The sequence below is a fragment of the Lepidothrix coronata genome, unplaced genomic scaffold, assembly GCF_001604755.1.
Source record: "Lepidothrix coronata isolate B3197 unplaced genomic scaffold, Lepidothrix_coronata-1.0 Scaffold148, whole genome shotgun sequence".
In the NCBI taxonomy this organism is placed as follows: Eukaryota; Metazoa; Chordata; class Aves; order Passeriformes; family Pipridae; genus Lepidothrix; species Lepidothrix coronata.
Genome location: NW_016690328.1, coordinates 531,248 through 553,782, shown reverse-complemented (window position 1 = coordinate 553,782; position 22,535 = coordinate 531,248). Strand labels below are relative to the sequence as shown.

The window sequence follows — 22,535 nt, the reverse complement described above, 5'->3', positions numbered from 1 at the left end:
TTTGGGAGATAGACTTGAAATTTGGCAGGATTGAGCTCTGAGTTTTCAAAAGCAGGACCCCCAAGTTGGGCTAATTGCTGGGAAATGGTAGGATTTACTTCTGGTACTCATGGTTTTGAGGGGACGAGCTGCTGGCTGCTGCATCAGGCTCTGCTGTCCTTCCTTGGGACAGAGGACGGAGACCGTGAGTTGTTGCTACCAGAAAACCTTTGGACTCCTGTTGTCACACCAGGACCTCTTGTCTTGGGCTTCCCTACTGGGAATGGAATCAGCCATCATTTCTACTTGGGAAATCTGAGGCTGGGAACTGTTCAGTGACACCCCCAAAGGTAAACAGTGAGTCAGTGTCAGAGCAAGGATCATGTGAAGCTCTCCTGCTTTGTTGTGCCTTGGAGACACTGTGATCTCCCGGGGAGAAGCTGGAGCATGTTGGAAGGGTTATCACAGTTTGTGTGTTGTGGTACCTTCACCTCTGGAAAGCTTTGGACAAACTGCTGGCACCAAGCACAGACAGAGCTGATCCTGCTCTGAGGCCGAGGGCTGTCCTGAAAGTATCCAGTTCCTCACGCTGCTGTTTTCCAGATTTCTATTAGAAACATCCTCACACAGAGCTGCTCTGGGGCCCCCAAGCTGCAGTGACTGTGCAAACAAAAGGTGACATCCACCCTGAAGAAATGACTTCCCGTCAGTCCTCACTTCTCCATGGTTTTCTGACTACCACCCAGGGCTCTTCCTGCCTCCGTTTTGTTCAGTATCTTGTGCTGGTGGTATATTTTTCAAGGGTTTATTTAGTGGAGATGCACCTCTTTTAGCTTTGATCCTCACTTCCCTTTGGCTGCAGGGAGTAGGAGTAACTACCCTGAGCAAAGTGATGGAGACAGGGAGCTTCATGAGACCAGAACCAAACTCCCTCACTACTGGGAGCTGATTTTGGTGGGCCAACACTGATTTGTGCAGTTGGGTGATACAATTGTCCTGCAAGCCTGTCTATCAGTCTCTCCCAGTTATGTGTTCACCAGTTACCCCCAGTGAGCCCAGTCTGATGATGTGAAAGAGGAACACACAGACTTTTGCCTGCCCTGCACCAATGGAGCAAACTCAACCTCAGTACAAGGCATGAGAGAACTCCCAGCTCAGGGCCCTTCCCCAGGCTTCCTCAGCATTGCTTTTCACTTGTCCACTTCCTTTTTCTCCCCCAAAAACCCATCTGCAGGGCTGCCTCTGCTGTTTGGGGTTTATCAGGGGAGCTCTTGCTTTTTGCAGCTGGGCCCTGCAAGGCAGCAAAGGAGGAGGAAAAGGGAAAGGAGGAGGAGGTCAGGTGATGTGCCCAGAGGTCACACAGATGATTCAGAGGCTCATCTGGGACCGTGGTCCTGAGGCAGCACACGAGTTTTGGGGTCAGACGAGGCGCAGTGGGACAATTCCCCTTCTCGCTGCCCTTGTCGGCCCAAGCGTGGCTCTTCCCTCTGAAGGCTTGATGACTATGGATGGGTCCAAATGCCTCGAGGTGACTGCAGGGGACCTTTCCACCCTGCAGATCCCCCTGCTGTGGTGCTGTCAGAGGGAGTAGTGGGTTTCTGAATGGGGGAGAGCAGCAGGCTGGTCATCTGGGATGAGTGAGCCTTGCGTGAGGGTGGATGCCGGGTCACCCCAAAGACGCTGAGCCCTCTCTGGGGACCGATGGAGACCCAGTGTGGTGACAGCAGGCACTGCATCCCACCACAGCCACTCTGGCATTAGCCATGCCCCAACAGAGGCCAAATCCTGCACGTGGGTGTCCCATGGGGACAGCTGTCACCTCGATTGTCTCAGTGCTGTTGTCTTCTTCCCTTCCCTCTGGTGTCCTGCAGTGTCGGACGACTCCTCCGTCTTTGTGGTGGGGACTGTGCTGTACCGGAACGTGGGCAACATCCTCTCCCTCCAGAGGTAAGAAGGGCTGCCTGGGGAGGGTGGAAAGGCTTTCCTGCTGATCCCTCTGGCCGCAGAGCCCTGGTTTTCCAGGGAAAAAACGAAGGTCACCGCGGTGCAACGAGACAGTGAGAATATTTTGCCCCCCGCGGGCTGATGCTGCGCGTTCAGGTGGGGACGGGCTCATGCCTTGCAGGTATCACGTGCTGGAAGAGCAGGAAGGTTTTCCCCACCCATGTGCACCCCGGATAGGAGGGGAGGCACAGAGCTGCCGCTTCATCCCTGCCTGCCGCCCTTTGCCCTCCGGGCATGGATTCTCACACGAGGGATTTGGGGGGGGGTTGGACAGACGGGGGATGGATGCTCAGCTGCCTCGATCCTCCCGAGCTCCCGGAGAGCTGCCAAACCAGGCTGAGCCCTCGAGAGCATCACGGCAGAGACAGGCTCGGGAGGAGAGCAGCAGCAGCAGCACGCCTGGCTGCACATGTCTGCCCTGTTCCCGGCCGCTGCAAACTGCCTCGGGCACCGAAGCTTTTGTGTTCAGCGCTCCCCTTCCTTCCCTTCCCTCCTCTCCCTTTTTTCCTCGCTCCCTTTTTTTTTTTTTTTTTCCCGAGACCGGTACTGAGGCAGTAAATTAAGCATCCTAAGGCACCTTCTAAATCTGTTCTGCACTGATTAGCGTGAGCCCATTTACCATAAACACCAGGGCATCTCTCCTCACCGATAATCATTTAAATACCTCCAGATTTAGCGCTGGCAATGGCAAAAGAGCTCCAAGTGAGTGCAGGGAGGAATTAGCAAGTCAGCCAACTGTATTCTGTAATATCTTCCATTACAGCAGTGGGAATTAGATCAGAAGGGCAATAAACATCATTGGCTCAAATGATCCAGCAGTATTTCAGCTTTCTCTGGCCAAGCAGGGAATGAGCTCTGATAACCAGCAGCTGCAGCAGCCACAGCCTCCGAGCAGCATTCCCACAGGAGAGCTGATTTAAGATGTTCCTTAATTAAAGGACAGTCCCTCTTAAAAAAAAAAAAAAATCAGGAGCCTTGAATCACCTGTGGAGAGTCAAAGGAAAAAAAAAAAAAGAAATAAAAGCAGCAGCAGCAGTAAAGTACCTCTTACTGCACTGCTGTGCAAATGGACACAGCATTGAAAAGGAGAATGTCATTAAATAGCCATGTAGCTGCCTATGGGTAAAAAATGATTCTGACCACAGAGGAGAGCAGCTATTCCTGGGTACACATAAGCAACATGGACCCAGATCCTGGGTTTGACCACACTGATTCAATGCAGAGTGATTTTTCCTCAAAGGAAAAAAAAAAAAAGGAGGTTTAACTCAGTGAACAGCACCAGCTGAGCTGTTCCTAATTGTCCCAATTTACCTCCCCCAGGCAGCAATGCCTTCTCTGACTCACACATTACTCTGTCCCCTCGGATCCAGAGAGCCCTGTGGATCTTGGCAGCTGTGACAGTGGAGACGGGGCACACACCAAACCTGATTTTTCAAGGCAGGGAGGTGAGCAGAGCTCAGTCCCACCTGGACAGTGCTGCAGAGGACACGGGAGAACCACCAACCTGGCACCTTCCAGCCTGGTGTGCTCAGCAGGGTGTTTACAGCTGTTTGCACACTCTTTACAGCCACTCAGGAGCCCTCTGAGCTCCTGTTCGAGCCACATCTCCATGTGTCTTGTTTTCCTCCCAGAAGCTGGGCTGCAATGTACTTTTAGGAATAACGACTCATCTTCCTCCTGAAAGATTTCCCGTGATGCTGAATCCTTCTCCTCCCCCGGAAAGCTGCTCAGATGCTTAATTACCTTCTCTGCTGGGAGCCTGGTTCTCATTTTAAGGCTGAATTTGTCTGATTTTCACTTCTAGGCACTGGGCCTGGCGACTGAAAAGGCCCTCACACGTAACAGACCGTCAGACATGCCTTTCAACAGGAAACTTTTGTCTGGTTTTCCAGCACCTGGATGAATTTTCTGTCTCTGCTTTGGTCTCCCTGAGCTGGTTCCTCGTCTCAAAGTGGAATTGAACCAGACAGTACAGTGGGATCCTGACAAGGAGGGGTGCATAGAGCAGATCTCTGCTTCATCTCACTGGAAGGGACCTAAAAGACCATCTCATTCCAAGCTCCTGCCATGGGCAGGCACACCTCCCACTAGCCCAGGTTGCTCCAAGCCCTGTCCAACCTGGCACTGAACACTTCCAGGGATGGGGCAGCCACAGTTTCTCTGGACACCTGTGCCAGGGCCTCACCACCCTCCCAGGGAAGAATTTCTTCCTTACATCTAATCTAAACTTCTCCTCTTCTAGTTTCAGACCATTCCTCCTTGTCTGCCCATGTAAAAAGTTGTTCTACAACTTTGCACAAGCTCCCTTCAGCTCCTGGTTGAGCTGTGACCACTTGGCCTTTAACCAATCTTCACCACACCGGTGAATGCTGTGTTCCTACAGCTTCCCATGCTGAAAAATCAAATGCTCTTTCTTCTCACCCGGTCCTCGGCCTTCAAAAGGATGTTTTGGTCTCATCTGTGTTGCTCGTGTAAATATTCAGCAGCACTGAACCAAGAGCTGACCCTCACAGACCCAGCTACTAATGAAGACATGCACTGGTGGTTACCTTTCAGCACATCTTGTTTTTAGCTTCTTACAGCTGCTGCTCCCATTGACTTACTCTTTTCCTTTGTAGGCTGATGATTGTGCTTTATTACTTCATTTTTTTGTAAGGAAAATATATTATTATTTTTCTTCTTTACCCTGTTAAACCAGTGCTGTTGTTCCCTCTAGTGTCAGTGGAATAGTGGCTTTCTGAGCATCCACTTACATATCCATGAACAATTCCAAATGGGGTTTTTTTAAACCTTTTTTTAAACCTTCTTTTAAACCTTCTTTTTATTATTATTGCTGTTAAGCAAGTTCAAATATTTCCCACCTAATTCCTTTGTAAAAAGAAATATAAAAGCCAGAAAGAAAAGTGTAAGATTTTATTAGTACCTGTCGATTTGGTGAAGGTTTGGGTAGGGAAAATTTTCCCTTGCCCATGAGAGCAGCCTACTGCTCAGCTACCACCAATTCCTTCATGGCAAAGTTTTCAGCTGCTGGTTGTGGGGACTTTTTGCTTATTTAAACACCAATAATCTGCAGAAGCACCAGGAAAACCTGTGTATTTACATGTTCAGTGTCCAGGGAAGTGCCTGCAAAGAGTTTGGCTTTCCAGGAAGCAGGAGCACAGGCATGGGAGGTATCTCCTCACTTACTGCTTCTTCCAACAGCCAAACCTCCTCATGCTGCCAGATTTAATACAATATTTTGCCCAGGCACAGACATTTCAACATTTACTTGAAAGGTTTGGCCTTTTTCCATCTTATTTTGATCCTCAAGGAATAGAGATACACATCAGTATCTCCAGATTGGATCATGGAATCACAGAATGGCCTGGATTGGAAGGACCTTAAAGCTCATCTCATTTCAACCCCCCTGCCATGGGCAGGGACACCTTCCACTAGACCAGCTTGCTTAGAACTCCATCCAACCTGGCCTTGAGCACTTCCAGGGATGTGGTGCCCCATGGATATGCTGTAAAGGCAACCAAGCCAGCCTTTGAGGGGGGAAAACAGAGATTTTTTTTGAAAACACATGAAATAATAGAATATCTCGAGCTGGAAGGGACCCACAAGGATCATTGTAGTCCAAATGAGCTCTGTTTCCTCATGTGAGGGATAGAAAATGGGTCCAGGACTGTTTTATTACTGGGATATATACAGTCTATAATTCCAATGGATTTAGGGAGTCATTGAGGTTCATAAAGTGACTGATTCCTGGAGGAATAGATGTCTAGTGGCTATGAGGGGAGCTCAAAGGGCTGAGAAGGGGCTCCATCAGCAGCAAGTGTCTTTTCACGGCATTTTAAAGTAATGGGGTCATCTCCTTCTTCACTGTGTACACCAAACCTTGTACCACCAGTGACGGATGTGTGGATTTTGTGCTCCACAAAAATCCTCTTTAAAGCACCTCTTTCTCCTTTTCTCCCCAGGAACAGCACTGTTCTGAACTCCAAAGTCATCTCGGTGACTGTGAAGCCATTTCCTCGCTCCCTCCTCACCCCTTTGGAAATTGAATTCTCCCACCTGTACAACGTAAGTATTTCCTGGGACTGCACCATCCCACAGCTCTGTTTGATTCTGCAGAGCAGGAATGTGTTGGTGCAAGGAAGGAGGTGGTTTTTCTGGGCTCCTGAGATCTCTTTGCTGGTGTAGGACCCTTCAATCTCCCTAAACACTGCTGAGGTCCTCCACTGCCACCCTCTCATTGGTGTCCCATTGTTGGTCACTGCCAGGGATGATTATATGGATCAACCTTCCAAACCTCCCCTGCTCTGTGCTCCTTGCTCAGGCACTGCCAGGGCAGCAAGAGGGTGACAGCACAGCTGGCAAAGGGAACATGGGCATACTGGTCCCAAATTCACCCCATTTCATTGTGGGAAATCATGGGAGGATAACTGTGTGCTCATTAAAAAAAAAAAGGCTGCAACAGCAATTTTCTTTGAGGAGGGAAAGGAGGGGGGAAGATTTTTTCCATTAATACTGGAGACAGGAATATTACTGTTGTCCTCAGTGCTTCCAAAGGCAGGCTCCTTTGCTCCAGGCTCCTCTGCTCAACCCTAAGCAGATGTCTGGGATGGACAGTTACACACCCCACGGCCTGTTCTTGCTGTGGGTTTTAGATGTCCTCCTGAGGCTCTACAACATGAATATTAGATCCGTTGTGTCTTTGCTTTGGACTCTCCTGGAGGGGTTTTCCAAAGGGGTCTAAGACAGCTGGAGTCAGTGGTGAACCCCTTCCAGGGGGCTTCAAACACACCTGACCCACTCCTGCGGGGCTGTGGTTCTTCCCAGCACCACGTCCCACAAAAGCACAGGCTGTATTTGATCCACTTTCCAGAAGGGAGCAGCAAAAGGATTCTGTTTGAGGGGAAGAATAAGGAAGAACATCAGTAGGGTGAGTCAGGAAAGATGCAGAGTCAAATCCTCCTTGCAGGGATGGTGATGTGGAACAAACTGAGGCACATTTTGGCCTTGCTTTTCAAGCCCAGAGTGAAAGAATCCATTCAGAGGACTGAGATCCACGACTGCCCATCTGGTGCATTCCAGACACACCAAGCTTAGGGTAGTGGAAGTTGTTCTACAGTAAGATATGTCCCACATATTTCATTCTAATCACATACCCCACAAACAGCATGACACTGATTTGTTTCTTTTTTTTCCCTCTTTTGTCTCCTGGCAGGGAACCACCAACCAGACCTGCATCCTCTGGGATGAAAATGATGGGTGAGTTCTGTGGATTTCTCTTTATTCTCATGGGTCTGTTTGCTTTTTAGGTGAAATCATCACAATTTTAGCAGTGATGTGTCAGTCTGTCTCAGTCCTTGTTCTCTCCACTCCATTGTCTCTTTGCCCTGGTGGGGAGTGTTTCTTCCTTCATATGTGCACCACTTCTTACTGACTTCTCTTTTAGTGCCAGTTGACCTGGGTCTTGCATTTAAAGATCTGCAGTCAGGTGTTTTCAGAACAGTTCATGAAGGGCCCTGTGTGCTGAAAGCATCGTGTTCTTGTACCAGGGAAACCCTCCAGGGTTCCAGCAGAGGTGTTCATGTTGCTGCTCACAGGGAGGTGTGTTTGCATTTCGTTTGATGCTTTGGACCACAGTCTACTTTTTGCAGAAGTTCTCTCTTATTTTAACTCTTCCAATTTGGGATTTTCCCAAATAAAGGATGCATGAATTGAGACCCAGGATTGGGTTTGACGTAGCAGTGCTTGGCTCTCTACAGTGCTCACCCTAAATCAGACACCATAAGGAGAGTAATGCAAAATCAGAGGCCACTGTTGCAAATCTGGCCTGTGGTGGTGAAGTTCAGGTGCTATGAACTTTATGCTGTGCTGCTGTGATAGGGTAAATTGATTTTTTTCTGGGATTTTCCAGGATTTCTGTGATGACTGGTGATGTTCAGGAGGTTTGGAGTGATGTGATTGTAGACAGCAGGGAAAAAAAAAAAGAAATCCCAAGTTACCAGAAAGAGTCAGGGCCATAACTCCTCTATTGGAAGTAGTTGTCAAAGAATGGGCATCCTAGAAAAAAAAACAACAAAACCAAAACCAACATTCTGAAAGTGAGCTCTTAAATCCTGAGTGAACTTGACAAGGATACAAAGTGTTTGATTTAATGGTGGTTTTACTTCATTGACTTTTGTATCTCAGTTTGAAGACCAACCTGGCTTCTTTTCTGCCTGCAGTCGCTTTCTCTCCTTGAGATCTCGCATGTTTGGCACCTACCTCTGCATTTATTATTATTATTTATTAACATTATCTGCAGCACCTGAAAAATGATTCCATTCTTCTCCTTTTATGCTCCATTAAGTAGCATATGCACACATAGGCGGGCAACATATTTGCAGGCAGCTCACCCTTCTCGATGGCCTGTGATAAATTTTGCACCTATGAGTGGATCCAAACACAGCTGAAGAACCCAGAGGGTCTCCCTGCTTGTGAAATCACACCCATGTTGGAGCCCAGGGCAGAACTGGTCCCTCTGGCTTGTAGTGAAAATTATTCCATTATTAGAAGACTGTTGAGTGCAGGTGAACCTTCAAGAAATTAATAAAATTGCGTTTTATTTTGCCAAAGAGCTGTAGGTCTGCACAGAGTGTTGTGTATTGCTGGGCAGACTCAGGAGGAGCTGGCCTGCTCTCCCAAATCTGTTGTTTCTCCATGCTGGAATGGAATTAAAGCACTTGTATACAAATCTAATTTTTGGCAAATAAGGGCAGAATTTGGACTCCTCTGCACAACATCTCGTTGGTTTTTGCTTTCTGCATCCTGGAGAGAGGGTTATGTCCAGAAGGATGGAGATGTTCCCCTGCCAAGCTGGATTTAATTAGCTGTAGTCTGAGCATGAAAAGAGCAAAATCCAGCTTGCACGTGGCTGGATCTGAGGGCAGTGATGGCACTCAGGGTGGGCACATATATCTGTCAGAGCTGGCACTGGGAAGTGCCTGGTAGGAGACAGATGCAGGGTTGCCCAGTGCTCATCATGGATTGAGAGCTTTGAATGCCATTGATCTGGAGGCAAAATGTTGCCCAGTTCAGCATAATCACCTCTGCCTTGTGGAATGACAGAATGGTTTGGGTTGCAAAGGATCCTAAAGGTTATCCAGTTCTGACCCACTGGGCCAGGTCACCCCTTGTCCCAGGAGCTCTGCCTGCTCCATACTCCTGCTCCCAAGGCTTAGCAGCTTGTTTGGCTGCCTGTTGTCCTTCTGGTAGTGCAGGATGTTGGGAATGCTTTCAGTCTTTAATCCCTGCATCCTCATAGCATCAAGAAAACAGGCTCCCAGCTCAGAGCTGAGCAGGCGATTTCTTGGCACCGTCACCACGGCTCAGTTTTCAAGGATGGATTCCAAAATCCCCAGCAGATTGGTTGTGCAAATGTTGCTGCTGAGACTCCTGGGTGTGTGTGTGTGTGTTGGGGGGTGTGTGTGCTTCCCTGCGAGTGTTTCCAATCAACATTTACAATCTCAAGCAGTTGAAAAGTCTTAAATGCTGATGTCAGCAGATTTTTGCCGGGGGATGTTCCAAAACTAGAGCTGATCCAGTGATCTCTGGCAACAGGAGCTGCCAAGCTGTTTGTGCAATATTTTAAAGCTGATTTGCACAACATTTTAAAGCTGATTTGCTACCACTTCTGACTCCTGGGAAAGTCTAATGAAAGGCAAATTATGCAAAGCCTATTCTCCAGTCCTGAATGCTCACCTCGAACTTGAACAGCACTCCGGGGCTGTCAAGGGCTTTGCAGTTCTGGGTCACAGTTTTGGGTGATTTTTTTCCTGCTTGGAGCAAGAATTTTTAGGCTTCACCCTGGACCTCTAGCCTGGTATGTGGTAATTCTGGTAATTCTGGTAATCCTGTGCCAGGAAACCCTGAGGTTCAGCCACACTTCTGTGTTTGCTGTCTTTGCTTCCATCTTCTTCCTGCCACTCACTTCCTTAAATTAGAGGTTTTCTCCCAGATCAGTCTCATAAGACAGTTGTGCAAGTGGGTGAATCTCAGGATGCCCCATGCCTGGAAGTGCTCAAGGCCAGTTTGGACAGAGCTTGGAACAACTGGGCTAGTGGAAGATGTCCCTGCCCATGGCAGGGGGTTGGAATGACATTATCTTTGAGGTCTCTTCCAACCCAAACCATTCTGTGAAATCCTATTTCCCAGCTCTGGCAAATTGAATGGATTTACAGATTCATTTCCCTGCCTGTTGCTGTATTCCCTGCACAGCCCAAGCCAGGCTATGATACCAAGACACTGGTATGTCTTAAGCTTCCTCTTTTACCACTCTCCATGTTCCTGCTCCAAGACTTGCCAGGTGGAACTTCCCCACATCCACAATCATCCACCTGAGGCTGCAGATCTTAGTGATCCAAACCCCACCTGAATCCAGTGAATCAGCCTCTGGATTTAACCCCTTGAGGCCTGTGAGTGAACAGGTACAAAGGCAGGAAACTCCAAGCAATCCTCACATGAGAGCTCCTGCCTGTTCCTGCAGCCACCTGAGCTTTCAACCCCATCCAAACCACGCCACAGCCACTTAAAATCCACTGACCATGAAAGGTTGAACTGTAAAATTGCAATTAGAACAGACAATTAGCAGGTGACCATGTGTTTTCTCAAAGATGGAGCTGTCAAACAGAGCACTTGGGGAAAAAAAAAATAGGAAGAACTCCTGAGTGTTCATTCATTTGCATTTAGATGGATATTTAAGCTTGTACTATTAACAATGGATTTTTGATTTATTAATCCCAGCCCCTCTGAGTGACTGTGAGATTTGTGGGTGGCACCTCTCCATCTCTTTTCTCTTCCTCTTGCCCCCAACTCCTCATGTCACGAAACAAGAGGGGAGAAGATCGAGGGACTAATTTCTGTTGTGTTGGATGCTGCAAGTGTGATTAATGAGCTGAGCACTGGCCGGGTAAATTGAAAGCTGAAATCAGAGAATGATTTGGGATTCTCTGGCTCTCCTCCAAGGGTATTATTCATCTGGAGTGATTATTAGCTGCTTAGCCCTGGTGAAGTGAATACCCAGGCAGGATCCAGCCTCCCACTCCTTCTTTCTCCTGCTGGAACAGGACAGAGGGAGTTGATAGATTATCCATGGGCTTCCATGTTCTTGTTCACCAGATTTGTATTTCTCACCTGCCTTGCTCTGGTGAACAACAGGGATGTCCTGTGGCAAAGGGAACAGGGAGACGGTTGCCAGGGTTTGGTGGTGGTGGTGGCAGCATCACTTCATGTCTCTTTACAACTCCCTGAAAGGAGGTTGTAGTGAGATAAGGGTTGGTCTCTTCTCCCAGGTAACAAGAGACAGGTTGAGAGGAAATGGCCTCAAGTTGCACCAGTGGAGGTTTAGATTGGATATTAGGAAAAATTCCTTTACTGAAAGGGTGGTCAGGCATTGGAACAGGCTGCCCAGGGAAGTGGTGGAGTCTCCGTCCCTGGAAGTGTTCAAAAAATGGTGTTCTTTGAGCCTGGGGTTCTGTCTGATAAGGGCGTGGAATGATAAGAAAAGGTGGAATGGTTTCTAACTGAAAGAAAATAGGTTTAGATTGGATATTGGGAAGAAATTCTTCCCTGTGAGGATGGTGTGGGAGCCCTGGCACAGGTTGTCCAGAGAAGCTTTGGCTTCCCCATCCCTGGAAGTGTCCAAGGCCAGGTTGGGTGGGGCTCTGAGCAAACTGGGATAGTGGAAGGTGTCCCTGCCTGTGGCAGAGAGGTTGGAACAAGATGATCTAAAAGGTCCCTTCCAATCCAAACCATTCCATGATTCTGTGAAATGTCTGGAGAGACACCATGAGATCAGACAGGGAATGCTTGTTCTTAGAGGATCTGCCTGGCTCCACCAACCAACTATTCTGTGCTTCTCTGTCTCCAGGTGGATCTTTATAATATCTAGGCATTATAACTGATCTTAAGAGGCCTCCCAAACCTTCAAAAATATTTGCATAAAAGCTTTTTGCTCTTGGAAGAGAAAGTTCCTCAGGAACCTGTGGTTTTAATTCAAGGACACCCTTACCTTCCCTTGGGAAAGATCATCTATGCCAGTAATTAAAGCCTTTGTGATGTCTAGGAAATTCTGACTTCACTGTTTAGGAAGGTGACACAGCACAGCAAGGCTGGGCATGGAGAACAAAGCAAACAGTGCCTCAGCTTGCAGGGCAAGGCTAAACCACTTGGAAACTTAGAGAATCCTAAAATAATGCTGAGAACAGCTCTGCTCATGGGCTCTTTTCAAGCAGGAACTGCTTGGGGTGTAGGGTGTGTGTTGCTCCTTCCAGAGGATGGTTTATGGGCTGTGTGGATCAAGGGCTGGCAAGACTGGAGATGGTCACACAGAGTTACAATCCATAGGGAATGCTCTGGAGAGTGAGTGGGGGTGTTTTTGTTTGTTTGTTTTGTCTGGAACAATTTAGAAGAGCCCCAAAATCATCCCAGAAGGAGCTATTGGCTGTCGGGCACCATCATTTTTCCGTAGGGTAATTGTGCTCTTTGGGGTGTTTATGGTCCAGCCATCCCATGAGTCTTGCAGTGTAGCTGCTTTGCCTGAAATTCCTGTTTTCAGGATGTCTAATCTGCAGAATCCAAAGCTGTCTGAATTCCTGGCTGCATGTCCTGCATGATGACAGGAAAGTCATTACAAGGCAGCAGGAGGAGCAAGAAACACTGTGAGCTCCACGAACTTCTCCCGAATTGCTGAAAGCCTCTGATGCACTGGATGAAGAATAAGTCAGGAAGGTTTCTTTCCTGTGCTTTTTGGGGCTTTGTTGTGATCCCAGTCTTGTTGGTCTCCACCTGGTTTCCTTTGGAGGGAATGTACAGGTCCCTTTCTTCCCCTGACACCTGAAAAGTGTCACACAGGATTTGTCTTATCTACAACATCCCACGGACACGTTTTGCTCATCACATCAGTTAATTCATCCCTCAGTGCCTGTCTTTTGAAGAAAAGCTTTCTGAAGTCAAGAAACAGCTTCCCTTTCCCCCTGTCCATCACCCAGCACATTAATGACCCTGCCAGAGCTGTAGATCAGGCAGTAACTCAGCTTGTCTGTGCTGGCAGAGATAAATGAGTCTCCCAGATACAGACAGGAAGGGAAACACAGAAGCAGAGAATGGTTTGGGCTGGAAGGGACCTGAAAGATCATCATATTCCAGCCTCTCTTCCATGGGAAGGGACGCCTTCCACTGTCCCAGGTTGCTCCAAGCCTCATTCAAACTGACCTTGAACACTTCCAGGGATGGGGCAGCCAAAGCTTCTCTGGGCAACCTGTGCCAGGGCCTCACTGCCCTCACAGGAAGAGTTTATTTCTAATATCTAATCTAAATCTACTCTCTTTCAGTTTAAAGCCATTCCCCCTTGTCCTGTCCCTCTATCCCTAGTCCAAAGTCCCTCTCCAGCTCTCCTGGAGCCTCTTTAGGCACTGGAAGGGGATCTCAGGTCTCCCTGGAGCCTTCTCTTCTCCAGGCTGGACATTCCCAGCTCTCCCAGCCTAGCTCCAGAGCAGAGGGGCTCCAGCCCTGTGATCATCTTCATGGCCACCTCTGGACTTGCTCCAGCAGCTCCACATCCTTCTTGTGTTCTGGGTCCCAGAGCTGGAGGCAGAACTCCAGGTATGGTCCCATAACAGCCGAGTAGAGGGACAGAATCACCTCCCTGGACCTGCTGGGCTGTCACAACCCCAAAGCCCCATGAGAAACCAGAGCTCTGCTCTCCCCTTTGCACCTGTTAATGACACGTTATATATTAATTATATATTACATGTTTTTTAGTGCAGCTCTCCAGCTGTGGGGGAGCAACATTGCCAGTGACATGCCTTTCATGTGACCCCGTGCAGGGTGTCTGTGCTGGTGTTTCCCAGTCCCCCTGTTCCAGCTCCGTTGCCCTTAATCAGTTTTTATTCCCCACATCTTCAGTTTTGGCTCCAGCTGCAAATCCTGTCTTTTCCTGCTGCTCCTGGGGATGTATTGAGGGGATGTCTGGGAGAGAGGAAACCACTGTGCTTGCACAGCCTGGCTACACAGGGGCAGGCAGGGAGGTTAATCTGAATATTCCCATTAGTTCCCCTGTGTTAAACCCAGTTAAAAGTATCCCTTAATTCAGCCTGTCTGACTGCACTCACAGTGTGCAACCAGGCAGATGGAACTGTGGTCCCAGGAGCCCTTTTTTAGCCCTGGATGAGAGCAGACAAGACAGGGCAATGCAGTGAAACCCTGTCACACCTCCAGAGCCTGAGGATTTATCCCTGCTCAGCCTGGGGCTGATGGAAGCACCAAGAAGAACACCTTCCAGGGGACTATATTTTCAGGCATCTGCCTTATTCCAAGGACACTTTTTCCTGGAAATACCTTGTCACCTGGACTTCCAGGTGTTGCAGGAAAGAGGTGGTGGATTCTGTTGGCAGAAAGCAGCTGGTACAAGGTACCAGCAAAGCACAGGGCTGTGTCCATCCCTGTTTGGGAGAGGAGTCAGACTTGTTTGGCCTTTGCTAAGCTGCTCCACAGCATCCAGCCTTGTCCATGGGATTGGGAAAGCAGGTGCTGGCTTATTCTCCTGTGTCATTCACAGCACAGGATGGAGGAGAAGCTGAGCAGCACAAAACAGGGCTTCTGCTGCCTGCCAACAGAGCATGGCTTAATGGCTTTTGACAGAAGGGAGAAGGGGAGAGGAGAGAGGATTCAGAGGCTCTGAATCAAATGGTCCCTTGCTTCCCTAGGAAAGGGGTCAGGAATACAGAGGGAATAAATGAATTCCCTTTACAGAACTGGCAGGAGCCAGACACTGACACCTGGAGGATGCTCCCATTGGGAAGGGGCTTTGGGTTCAGTGATGTGATTCCCAACCTCAGCTCAGTGCTGAATGTGAGCTGTGAGCTGGAACCTCATGGGGTTCAGGATGGTTTGTGAGTTCACATGTGACTGTGCAATGTATTCACATAAAAAAAAAAAATATGTGCAGGGGTATAAATAGGTGAAAGTTTGGGAACAGGTGAGTGCTGGTGGCTGTGTATGAGAAAGGACATGTGTGACTGTGTTTCTGGGCACAGTCAGGGCTGCAGGCTGTTGGTGGGGTGTCAGTGTGGGTGTGAGCACAGGGGAGGGCTGCAGGTATCTCTAAGTGAAAGGTATTATTGGTATATATGTTTATATATGTGTATGTGCTTGGTTTTGGGCCTCTACTATAGGAAAGACATGAAGGTGCTGGAGTGTGTCCAGAGAAGGGCAATGGAGCTGGGGAAATGTCTGGAGTGGCTGAGGGAGCTGTGGGAGTTCTGCCTGGAGAAAAGGAGACTCAGGGAGGACCTCCTTGCTCTCCAAAACTGCCTGGCAGGAGATTGGAGCCAAGTAGGGGTCGGGTTCTTCTCCCAGGTGACAAGCGATAGGACAAGAGGAAACAGCCTCCCCTTACACCAGAAAAGGTTTAGATGCCATATTTGGGAAAATAGATACATGGAAAGGGTTGTCAAGCATTGGAATGGGCTGCCCAGGGAGTTGGTTGAGTTCCCATCCCTGAAGGTATTTAAAAGACACGTAGATGTGGCATTTGGGGACCTGGTTTAGTGGTGACCTTGGCAGTGCTGGGTTAATGGTAGGACCTGATATTAGAAGTCTTTTCCCACCTAAATGATTCTATGATCCCATGTTATGTGTACATATTTGTGTGTGGACACCAGAGAAGCACATGTTCGTGTGACAATGCACACAGGGACCCAGGTGAAGCTGTTGATCCAACCCATCCTCCACCTGTGCAAGGACTGTACAGCCAGAAATGCACAATTTATATTTAAATGCATGTAGGAGCTACAGGGTGTCTGTGTGTGTGTGTGAGGGGGATGAGCACACACAAACCTCTGACTTGTCTTCCCTGCATCCCTGCCTGATCTCCTGGAGCCTCCTGCCACAGACATGCCAGGAAAGTCCAACCTGAATTCCCAGCTTGCATGAAGGGACTCCAGGCTGACACTGCAATAACAGTACAGGCTTCTGAATGTGCTGGTGGAGAACTTTGGTTCACAGCTCCAAGCCTTAAAGTGTGGGGAAGAGAAGGAGGCTGGGGAAATTTGAAGCCTACCCTTGGTGTGCTCAAACTCAACAGCCAACAGGGTACAGCTTTGAGGCAACTTCAAGGCAGGCTCAGATGCATGGAGGAGAGACAAAGACTTGCACTGAAGAACACTCAGCACCCTCTGTGTGTTAAATTCAGTGTAGAGTCACTTTATCTCCATGTACTTCTTTGCTGGATTGATTTTATTCTCCCTTTATCAGCACAAGAAAGGCTGTCTGGTTCCAGAGCAGGGCTTCCCAAATGGTTCTGCCTCTAAACCTGCAGATCTTACCAGGTCTGCATCCTCTGGAGAGTTGCTTGGCTTTGCTGGAAGCTGCAGAGCAACCTGTGCCTGATGTGAGGAAGGTGGATCTCAGGTGTCTCAAGGCTAGGGTTGTCCAAAGCCCAGCCCACCATCATCAGGTAGATGCTCAAGAAGGTTTATATGCCACGTGGCTCTGTTAAGAACACAACAAGAAGTTTCCCCATCAGGCTTCTTTGCTAAAACTTCCTTGCAAGACTGAGGCAAGCTCAGGTGAACTTCTTAAAATGCCTCATTTTTGAACAAATCCATCAACTCCACCAGCAGGCAAGCCAGAAACACAGCAGTACCTACCATATTCCCAATATTGCCAAAGTTTCATCATGGAATCATAGAATGGTTGGAAAGGGCCTTCAAGATCATCTAATTCCAACTCCCTGCCACGGGCAGGGGCACCTTCCACTAGACCAGGTTGTTCAGGGCTCCATCCAACCTGGCCTTGAGCCCTTCCAGGGATGGGGCACCCACAACTTCGCTGGACAACCTTTTCCAGTGCTTTACCACCCTCACAGGGAAGAATTTCTTCTTAATATCTAGTTTCATCTATTTTGCCCATTCCAGTCCCAGGTACCTCACAGAGCTCTCACTCTCATGAGAAGGAGCCCATGGGAGATGGGCAGGATTCAGAGACAGGTTTATGAGTTCATTCACTGCTGAAAGATGATGGACAAAGTAGGATGGACTGGTAGGATTATGGAGAGGGTAGCAGTGATGGATGTGGTGGAAAAGTGCTGAGAACTGGCTCGCCGTGAATAAGGATGGGCAAAGTCTGATTTTTAAAGAGGAGAAAAGCACTTGTGCTCATTTTCACCTGACTGCTTGTGCACTACACTAGAAGATGAAATGTTCTGCTGAAACTGCAGAGAAAAGAGGACACAGTGTCTGGGATACAGCCCTTGTCTAATGATGAACTTTCTGTGTGTCTGGGCAAATCAGTGTAAGCTTTGTGCCTCAGTTTTCCCTGAGCCTCCTGCACTAATGACATCAGACAGCTCTTCTAAATGCCATGGGATCCAGGAGTCAGGAGCTCCTTTAAGGGGTAGTAAGAGGCAAAAATAAGTATTTTTATTTATCACTGAGAACTGGTTACCTAAAGGTGAACTTGATGGTTGAACTGGTCACCCAAGCCAGAGGAGCTCCCATTGTGTCAGCTTTGCCCATCACACCTCAGTCCTGTGAGCAACAGCAAGAGTTCCCATGGGAATTTTGGTCTTCAGGAAGTGGAATGACCAGAAAGACTCAGGAAAATCGCTGAGGGTGGGAGACACCAGCCTGTGCATCCCACCCACTGCCTGAGCTCAGGGTGGCCTCTCAGCCATGTGGTAGAGAGGATTAGCAAAGGAATGGAGCACCCAGATGAGAATTAGCAAATGCAGGGAGCACCCAGATGAGAATTAGCAAAGGAATGGAGCACCCAGACAACTCTGACAGCTGCCAGATGTGGAGCACAGCAGCTTCTCCCAGCACAGGGAGAATGGGAAGAGCAGGGACAGGCAGACCCACAGGGCTGAGCCCTCCTGGAAAGCCATGGGCAAAGCTCTCTCCCCAGAGAGGACAAATCCTCTGTGCCCTGACCAGTAGATTTATTTGGATGCACTTGAGCCCTCAGTCAGGAGCTGCAGAGAGGAAAACAACCAGCACAGCAAGGTCAGGAAGCCCAATTACAAGGCTTATAACGATTTCCAGACCTGTCAAGGCTCTTTCCAGGGCTTTGCAAATACTTTAATTCAATTATGGCACTGACCCATTGGAATGTGTGTGTTCATCTCCCAGAGCTGCCCCTGCCTTAGGCCAGAGCTGCCTCTCCAGGGGGTTTAATGCACATGTGGAATGTTGGTGGGATGGAAAGTCAGGCAGAGGAATTGCTGCCTGTCTCTGAGGGAACAAATTCACCCTCTGCCAGAGCCTGGTGCGTGGCAGGGTGAGGGTGGGGAGGCCCTGGCACAGGCTGCCAAGAGAAGCTGTGGATGTGCCACCCCTGGAAGTGTCCAAGGCCAGATTGGATGGGGCTTGGAGCAATTTAGGATGGTGGAAGGTGTCCCTGCCCATGGCAGGGGTGTTGGAACTGGATGATCTTTCAGGTCACTTTGTTCTATCAGGGCTGCCCAAAGCCTGACCCAGCAAGAGCCTCCGTCTTCCCAGGGCGAATTCTGCTGGTTTGAGGAGAGTCTTTCTTGCTGCTGTGGATGGAAGCACAGGTAGCAAATTGGGTGGGAAGTGCATCATTTTCCCTCATTTTTTGCTGATGGATTCAATCCACCACCAACCAGCCAAGGAGACAAAAATGAAAAGGGTCATAATTGCCTTGATGAGTGATGGGCTCTCCCCAAAAACCGAAGTGCTGCCGTTTGAGGGTGGGGAGGGAGAAACCAAGGCAGTGATTTATCCACAGTCACCGAGGACGAGCAGAGCTGAGCCACAATCAACTCTTCTGTCCTTTCTTGTGGCTGTGCTGGTGGCTCTGAAGAAAATTAACTGTGTCCTGTATTGGGAGAACAGGAGCCCAGAGGAGGTGGTGATCCAGGACACTGCTGCACCTTTTTTAGCTGTGGTTATTATTTATTTAATGATGGATAGAGCTCATATGTTGAATCTTTAAGAATGCTGAGCAACCTTCAAACCTCAGCAAGGCTCCTGACAGCTTCAAGGGCGCTCCATGGGATTTGGCCCAGGGATTATCAATATGTAGATGATTTTTCACCCCTTAATCTGAAGCTGGGGACTGAACAAAGGGCTGTTTGCAAAGGGCTGTTTGCATGTCTTTTAGCTGTCACTGGGGTAACTGTGTCTTTAATCTTCCATACAAGCCCAAGTGAAAGCTGCAGGAATGTGTCACTGCTGTTGGGAAGTTTGCTGTGTTCAGGCAGATCCTTTCCAGGAAAGTTCCCTGACATTTAACTGTGTTCCAAGGGCCTGTTTAGTTACTGGCAGTGATGAGTGAGGCAGAGAACTGCAATGCAAATTCCTAAAATCTGGGCAGCTTCAGGAAAAAGATGTCTTGGGAGCTGCTGCACCTGGAGCCACACAAGGAGAGCGGAGGGAGCTCCCTCTGTCAAACATTGCTGCAAGATCTCGTTCCTGGCTGGGAAAATCATCCTTCAGCTGCAAAGTCTCCTTGAGGGAAGGGATTTTTGATGCCAAAGGTAGAATTTACACACATGGGGAGCCAGCAGGAGTGCAGGGATAGGGATGGCTGTGGCACACACAGGGCTCTGTTGCAGCCCAGGAACTTTTGCAGTGGTTAAAGTTGCACTGATTAGTCCCAGCAGAGAATCTACTGCTCATCCCCAAGAGAAACAGCTCAGAGTGAGGGGGGAGGTGGAAAGTGTTTTGACTGAGACACCTGGAACAGGGCAGGAACGGGGGAACTGATTCCCAGGGGAGGAATCAACCTGCAGTTCAGAACTGGAATTGGCTCAGCACAAGGGTGCAGACACACAGGAGAGCCCCTGTGCCCACACAAGGAATGGTGGGGAGATAATGGATGGAATGGAATGGAAGAGAATAGAATAGATTGGAATAGAATAGAATAGAATAGAATTTTCAGTTGAAAGGGACTGACACGATCATCTACTCCAACTGCCTGATCAATTCAGGGTTGTCCAAAAGTTATTAAGGACGTTTTCCAAATGTCTCTCAAACACTGACAGGCTTGGGACGTTGGCCACCTCTCTGGGAAGCCTGTTCAAGTGTTTGACCACCCTCTGTGTAGAGAAATGCTTCCTCATATCCAGTCTGAAGGGATGGCGAGGTGCATTCCACCCCAGTGCTCCCAGGACTATTGTGTTTGTGGGACAGAAATTGTTTTGAATTTTTTTTTTTCATACAGCTATAAAAAGAAATCCCCCCCCTCCACCCCCTCTCCTGGGAGGCTGCTGTGTTTCTCTCCACTCAGGCACCAGCATCTCAGAAGTGCTGTTAAGAAATGGTGTCATGGCATTGGGCATTTCCCTGCTTCCCAGTTCATTTCCACCCAACTCATTCCGTTTACAAGTGCAAAAGATGCTTTTGCTAATTGCCAGCCCTGCCAGCTCCTCCTGGGAGCTGGGAGGCAGCTGGGATTGTCCTGCCTGTTCCATCTCCAGAGCAGGAAAGAGCTGCTGCTGCAGTCTGTGAAACAGGACTTACATGACTCCTATTGCTGTCATGCCTGAGCATTTCACAGCCTTCAATGTGCTGTTATTGCAACTGGAGCTGAACAAAAAAATCTCCTTTTCTAGGTCACTTACAGTTCTGAATTTTCTTTTACATTTGCCTTTACCCAGATTAGCGTTTCTGAGGAGTTTAGGAGGAAGCAGGTTGGTCAAATGACGAGTGTCACTTTGTTTCTGAGGCTTTCTTGGGTAAAATGGCTTCAAAATGCAGCAAAACTGACAGGAACTCTCAGAACATTTTCTGCTGCTCTGAAGCAGGAGCGACATGGGAACCTGCTCTCGGGTCCCCTGAACAAAGGGCTTGCAAGGAGCATTTATTTTTGTTCTCCTGGCCCCCCTCCCTCCCAGGGAAGCTTTCAGAAGAGGTGGCCTGGGAGCCCCGAGCTTGTGAGCAGTGCTCCTTCACTCTGACAAGGCTTGTCATCTCAGGAAAGAAAGAAAGATCAAACAGGAGGATGAAGTGGGAGCTGTCACATCCACTGTACTTTTCCTGCTCAGTTCAGTTACCCTTGGGCAGGTGAAGGCTGGGACCAGCAGCTTCATGCCTTTGGTCCCAACCTACCTGTCTCCTCGCTGTTCAGTCTGGGGGGACGACCTTGAGTCACAATCCAGCAGCCTTGGCAGGGACATTTGGAGGGGCTGGGGAGAAAACAGTCAGACTTTCACCTCAGCACTGTGGTTTCCAACCCTTTTTTCCCTGTCAGGACCCTTTAGCATCAAACTGAATGTTCTGATCAACTTAATCCCCTCTACATACACCTGCACCCCCTTTGATTTCCAGATTCTCTCTCCACAACTCACTCTCTTTCCTTGGTGGCTCCAGAAACTTCCTTTTCTGCAAAATATCCACTGTTTATTCCTTAGAGAAAAGCTGAGCAGCTCCTATTTCTGTTGCTGGTGCTCCTTTGCTTCTCTCCACCTTCCCAGCTTGGATAGAGAGAGCTGCAGCACCTGGAATCTCTCTTTTACACCCTCCTGGCTCCAGGTGCCAGCTTGGCTTTCGGAGAAAGCACCCGGGCAATGTGCAGCTCTGAGCCAGAGGATAAAAGCTTCCTGCTGGGATTCTGCATTTCGTCTGTGATGGTGATACCAGCTGGCTTATCCCTGTGCTCCTTCCCTCCCCTGGGCCTTGGGAAAGGGAGTGCCAGGAGGGTTGAGTGCGTTTTGTTGTTATCGGCCTAACACAGGAGATCTCAGTGAATCTTGGGGGACTTCTGAATTTCCCAGCTTGGGAGCTGTAGAGCCAATCCTACTCCCTCCAGGGTCCCTGGAAGGCTGCATCACAAGCCTTTGACTAGCAGGAGCTGGCTCTCACTCTGGGATGATGTTGGAACAGGGAACCAGAGCCCGAGGAATGTGCACAGGGCCGCGGGAGGTGCAGGAGCGGGGCTGTGGTGATCCCTCTGCCAAGGGAGGAGGCAGAGATGGATGTGTTTGGCACTGGTGTGTGTGCATTTTATTGCTGGGCACACCAGGGTGGATGGATGGACAGGAAATAAAGGACATTTCACCTCTAGGACTGTGCCTTCTGCTGCACAGTCAGCGATTCCTGCAGTAAAGGCCATTCCCTGTGCTGCAAAACTACGAACAGGACAGAGGAGACATTTCTCAGTGCAAATTGCTTTAGCCAGCACAGTCATCACTGGTGCTGCCTCTTAATTGGCAGGTATTTAATTAGCTGAGGAATATTCCACATCTTCCCTCTAAGTGGGAAGTCAGAAATTCCCTGTGGGATGAATGATTTTTCCTTCCCAAACCTGCCACTGCACCTGAGCTGAACCTCAGCACATAAACCCCAGCAGACAGTGGAGGGTGAGTTGGCACAGATGCTGCAACATCTGTCCAGTTTGGGCAGGTTGGTGGGCTGGAGGTAGGGGTGGCACTGAAAGTGGGAATGGAATGGAATGGATTGGCATGGAAGAGGAAAGGAAAGGAAAGGAAAGGAAAGGAAAGGAAAGGAAAGGAAAGGAAAGGAAAGGAAAGGAAAGGAAAGGAAAGGAAAGGAAAGGAA

General features: G+C 48.8%; 1 protein-coding gene across 12 annotated transcripts in view; it reads left to right on the top strand.

The window, feature by feature from the left end:
* ADGRB1 (adhesion G protein-coupled receptor B1) overlaps window positions 1–22,535 on the top strand; it is a 291,927-nt gene that overhangs the window by 160,745 nt on the left and 108,647 nt on the right. For all 12 annotated transcript variants that reach the window (XM_017828467.1, XM_017828471.1, XM_017828470.1 and 9 more), the window contains 3 exons: window positions 1,851–1,926; window positions 5,946–6,048; window positions 7,196–7,239. In XM_017828467.1, the coding sequence (XP_017683956.1) occupies window positions 1,851–1,926; window positions 5,946–6,048; window positions 7,196–7,239 (223 nt within the window). The remainder of the gene's footprint in view (window positions 1–1,850; window positions 1,927–5,945; window positions 6,049–7,195; window positions 7,240–22,535) is intronic.